General features: G+C 40.7%; 1 protein-coding gene across 1 annotated transcript; it reads left to right on the forward strand.

The window, feature by feature from the left end:
- Window positions 1-349: 349 nt before the first annotated feature.
- LOC104947951 (nebulin-like) lies at window positions 350-3560 on the forward strand (the record flags this gene model as incomplete). Its single annotated transcript, XM_010774077.1, has 9 exons — window positions 350-457; window positions 893-1000; window positions 1089-1193; window positions 1298-1402; window positions 1495-1593; window positions 1823-1927; window positions 2929-3033; window positions 3123-3227; window positions 3423-3560. Coding segments are annotated over 9 exons (978 nt in total), but the record flags the coding sequence as incomplete, so codon positions are not given.
- Window positions 3561-4217: the final 657 nt, after the last annotated feature.

A 4217-nucleotide genomic window follows, 5' to 3' on the forward strand; every position in this document is an offset into this window, starting at 1 on the left:
ATGCTTACAAGTGTAAATGAGCCGGATTTTAGCTTTGAGCTCATTTCCATCCGTAGTCCCGTCACATACAACATAAGAACATGACATTTAGTAGTAGTAGTAGTGACAAGGAACCCAATGCTATATCAAATAGGTGTAATGCAGACTAATCTCTGCTAAAACAGATACAAAAACAACATACGCTGTTTTCTAATTTAAACATTATTCAGTTTACTTAAGATCGTAGGTTCAGGATTTCTCCCTAATGTTGTCCAGTCAGTATCTGTTTTTTTAATTATTTACTTATAAGCTGTATGTTTTTCGAGTTGAAATGCCTCTCGTCTCACCTCGTTGTCTTTCCTTCTCTCAGAATGTGTACAAGGAGGAAAACAAGAGTTCAATGCCCACCGGATACACCCTGACTAAGGACACACTGCTCATCAAACAGGCTAAACACAACAGCGTTGTCACCAGCGATGTGAGTACAATTTCTGCCTTAAAGGTCACCTATTATGCAAAATGCACTTGTTCATGTCAGATTTTGGCCACTTTATGATGTCATATTGATGTTTTGGCTTGTGTAACCATTAGCCAATCAGCAACCAAGGTAACCCCCCACCAAATCTCTCTCAGAGGGGCGTGGGAAGGGGCTCCTTATTTTCATCTAAAGTAACAGACAGAGAATCAGCACTTTGGAAACAGGGCTGAAACAGAGGGGATTATGGGTAATGCTGCAATGATCTGTTTGGTGTTTCAGCCAATCAGAGACATGTTCTGTATATATCTGAGACCTATGATATATTGATGAAAAACAGTAAAATAGGGGAACTTTAAATCATCCAATTAAACCTTTTTTTGCCAAAGGAGTTTCGATGTTGCTGAATCGTATCCCCTTGCTTTTTTTGTTGGGTAGGTGAAGTACAAGGAAGCCTATGAGATGACGAAAGCAAAGGCCTACACTCTTCATCCCGAGGGAGTCAACTTCGTCCTCTCAAGGAAGGCTAACAAGATCACCAACGAGGTAAGATGATCAATTAATAGAAATGTACGTATTACTGACACTTTTACCGGATCAAACATTCTCTTATGTCGTCTTCCTCCTTCCCCAGCGCCTGTATCGTGAGCTGTACCACAAGCAAAAGGACAAGATCCACACAACCTACGACACGCCCGACATCAAGCAAGTCAAGATGAACCAGAAGCACCTCAGCGACGTATGAAAGCATTTGAACCCCACTTATATCATCCGGGTTGGTTTCATTATTCATGATGGAGTCATATGTTTGTACTCATGCCACCATTTTGTTTCCTTCTCCAGTTGTGCTACAGAGAGAAATACTACAACACCAGAGGTCAGCTGATCAATCTGCCCATCACACCCCAGCTGTTGCACTGTTACCACGTCAACCAGATCACCAGCGAGGTATAAGAAGAGAAAAACAGAGGAGAGATGCGTTTTTAAATCGATTTACATTCATTTCTTAAATGCTCATTAAAACCATTTTGTGTGTTTAGCTGAAATACAAAGAGGATCTGCATTGGCTGAGAGGCGTTGGCTGCTTCCTGTACGACACCCCGGAGATGGTGCACGTCCGCAACATCACCAAACAGAGGGTACGTGTTTCCATTCGGATATAACATCCCTTAATGTCATGATTATTAGAAACCTCAGTGCAGTAACTGTAATGTGCAATAAACACCTTTTCAATGTATTAGTGTTATTACTGCGACTTTTATGCTTCAACATGTCCACTTGCTTTTTCACCATAACGTGTATGTAAATAAAGTATCCATCATTCAGTGGCTTCACAATCTTTTCTATGTTACCATGTTTCTTTTCCAGGTGACCTACCCAGTGGAGGCTAAGAAGAACCTGGCCAACTTCTCCGTGGTCCTGGACACACCGGAGTACAACCGCGTGACGGAGCTGAAGACCCACATGAGCGGCGTGAGTCAAGTTCCCACACGTCACATTTAGGGACTCATTTAAGCGATGTCTATACGGACTTTCCCCCCACTTAAATGCAAAAAACCTCCAGATGAAGTGTGTCCTGTAGTGGAATTAAATATACCCTTTTGTGCCTTTTCCCCTTAGTGTGTAATATAGGTTTGTGTGCATGTAAATGGTCTGTAAAGGCTAAAATCCCAAAGTGTCTCTCTCACACACTCCCCCCTCCTGCCTGAGAACCTTGATTTGATGTAAACATGTCACGGTAGAGGCTCAACATACACATTCGTACCTGGAAATGAGCACAATATGTCCTTTTAACACATTCTTAGTCCTTCTCCAAATGAATACAAATACTTTAGATTTCAATTTGACCCGATGTGTCATTTTAAAACTTGGCCTCCAATGATTCAAGATGCAAGGCTTTATTGCCATTTGCACATTACAGTAGCTACAGTGTAGATATGGCAACTTAATTCACAGGCTCCTGCAACAGAGCAACATGAATATATATATATTATATATATATTATATATATATAGGACAGAGAACAAATAAAACAGATATTGGCACAATGTAGTACCAATATCAACTTCATCACATTATTATCTTGAGCAGGGCCGGCCCTTGGCATAGGCAGTATAAGCGAATGCTAAGGGCGTCTCAATCAATGGGGGGCGCTGAAAAAAATAAAAATGAAAAAAAGTTAGAAATTAAAAAGAAATATATATTTTTAATTTCATAACAACACAATTTCCCAGTTTTGGATCAACAAAGTACATCTTATCATCTTATACTAACAGAACTACGCCTATATTGCGTACAGCGTCCATAAACTATGGCACCCCCCCCCGAATCAAGTTGAACCGCCCCAGCTAAAATCTTGCCTAGGGCAGCAAATTGGTCTGATCTCGAGGTTTACATTCAGAAAAGAGTGTCAGAAAGCAAACATCGTAACGTAATCTGATTGAGCTGACGTGTTTGTGCTTCTCTATTCTCAGATGATCTACAAAGCCCTGGCTAAGGAGGAAATGTCGAAGGTCAGGACCACCGGGGACTCTGTGGACATCAAGAGAGCCAAATGGGCCCAGCAGCTGACCAACAAAGCAAGTTCAGACACAACCACCACCACTCGTTGCTTTAATCATTTCCTTCTCCTTATATCTAACCCAGTGTTGTATCTGTTTCTCTACAGTACCAGTACACCAGCTTGGCTTCCAAGGAGAGAACTTTGTTCACTTCAGAATATGCAACACCGAGCATGGATCATTCTAGGAAAATGAAGGTGGTCTGCAGTGACGTAAGTATTCCCCTTCCTCTTGTATTCTTATCATTGTTTACTGGGTGTTTGTAACCTCTCACATCGGCAGAACTTAAGTTAATATCTTTGTATATTTCCAGTGATATCGTGTCTCTGATTTACTACAAGTGGATAGAAATGACTGTACATTCAGTCAGTGCGCTCATGTGTTGCATGCATGATGTCTTCCCTCAGAACAAATACAAAGACCAGTATGAGAAGATGAAGCACAGATACACCGCCATCGCTGACACGCCCCTCCTGATCCGCGCCAAGAAAGCATACGTGCAGTCCAGCGATGTGAGTATACCACTGGATCAGATGATTTCCAATGTACTTAACCCTTAGATGCCCGAGTGCCTGGATCCTACACTCTTCCATAAGTGGGTCAAAAAGGACCCGTATTAGAATAATGTGTTTTTATGCCATGTTTGTCATTTTGGTTAAGAAAAATCCCTTGTATAATATTTAGTATTATATTTTGGTTCAAACTAGAAATATTTAATATTTAATTTTTCACTCTTTATAATTTTATAATTTTTTTTACATTTTGAAAAAAAAACGTTTTGAACATATCGATGCAAAGATCTCCGCTATTCTGAGACCCTCACAATATTCCAGCCCCTTTTCAAAACTCATCTCTTCTCCTCTTGTCTACTCGTAGCCCACCCCCCATCAATCCATGCCGGTTGATCAAGTTTGATAGTCCTATACCCGCCACCCTAACCTTCCCTTATATCGTGAAGCGATTTTGAGTCCTTGAAAAGCCCTATAGAAATATAATTTATTATTATTATTATTATTATACTGACAGGTATCAGATCTTGCTGTGTAAAATAATCTTCCAGAGGTGTCACTTGTGATGTAGTCTGTGTGGTCCATAGTGAATGTATTCCTGACAGCAACAGGTGATAAGAATCAAAGGTTCCCATAGGAAATGCATGCAGGTCATTTTTGACCCACTTATGGAAGCTTGGGGTCGAAATACAA

The sequence above is a fragment of the Notothenia coriiceps genome, unplaced genomic scaffold (assembly GCF_000735185.1).
Source record: "Notothenia coriiceps isolate Sejong01 unplaced genomic scaffold, NC01 NC01_scaffold00013487, whole genome shotgun sequence".
In the NCBI taxonomy this organism is placed as follows: Eukaryota; Metazoa; Chordata; class Actinopteri; order Perciformes; family Nototheniidae; genus Notothenia; species Notothenia coriiceps.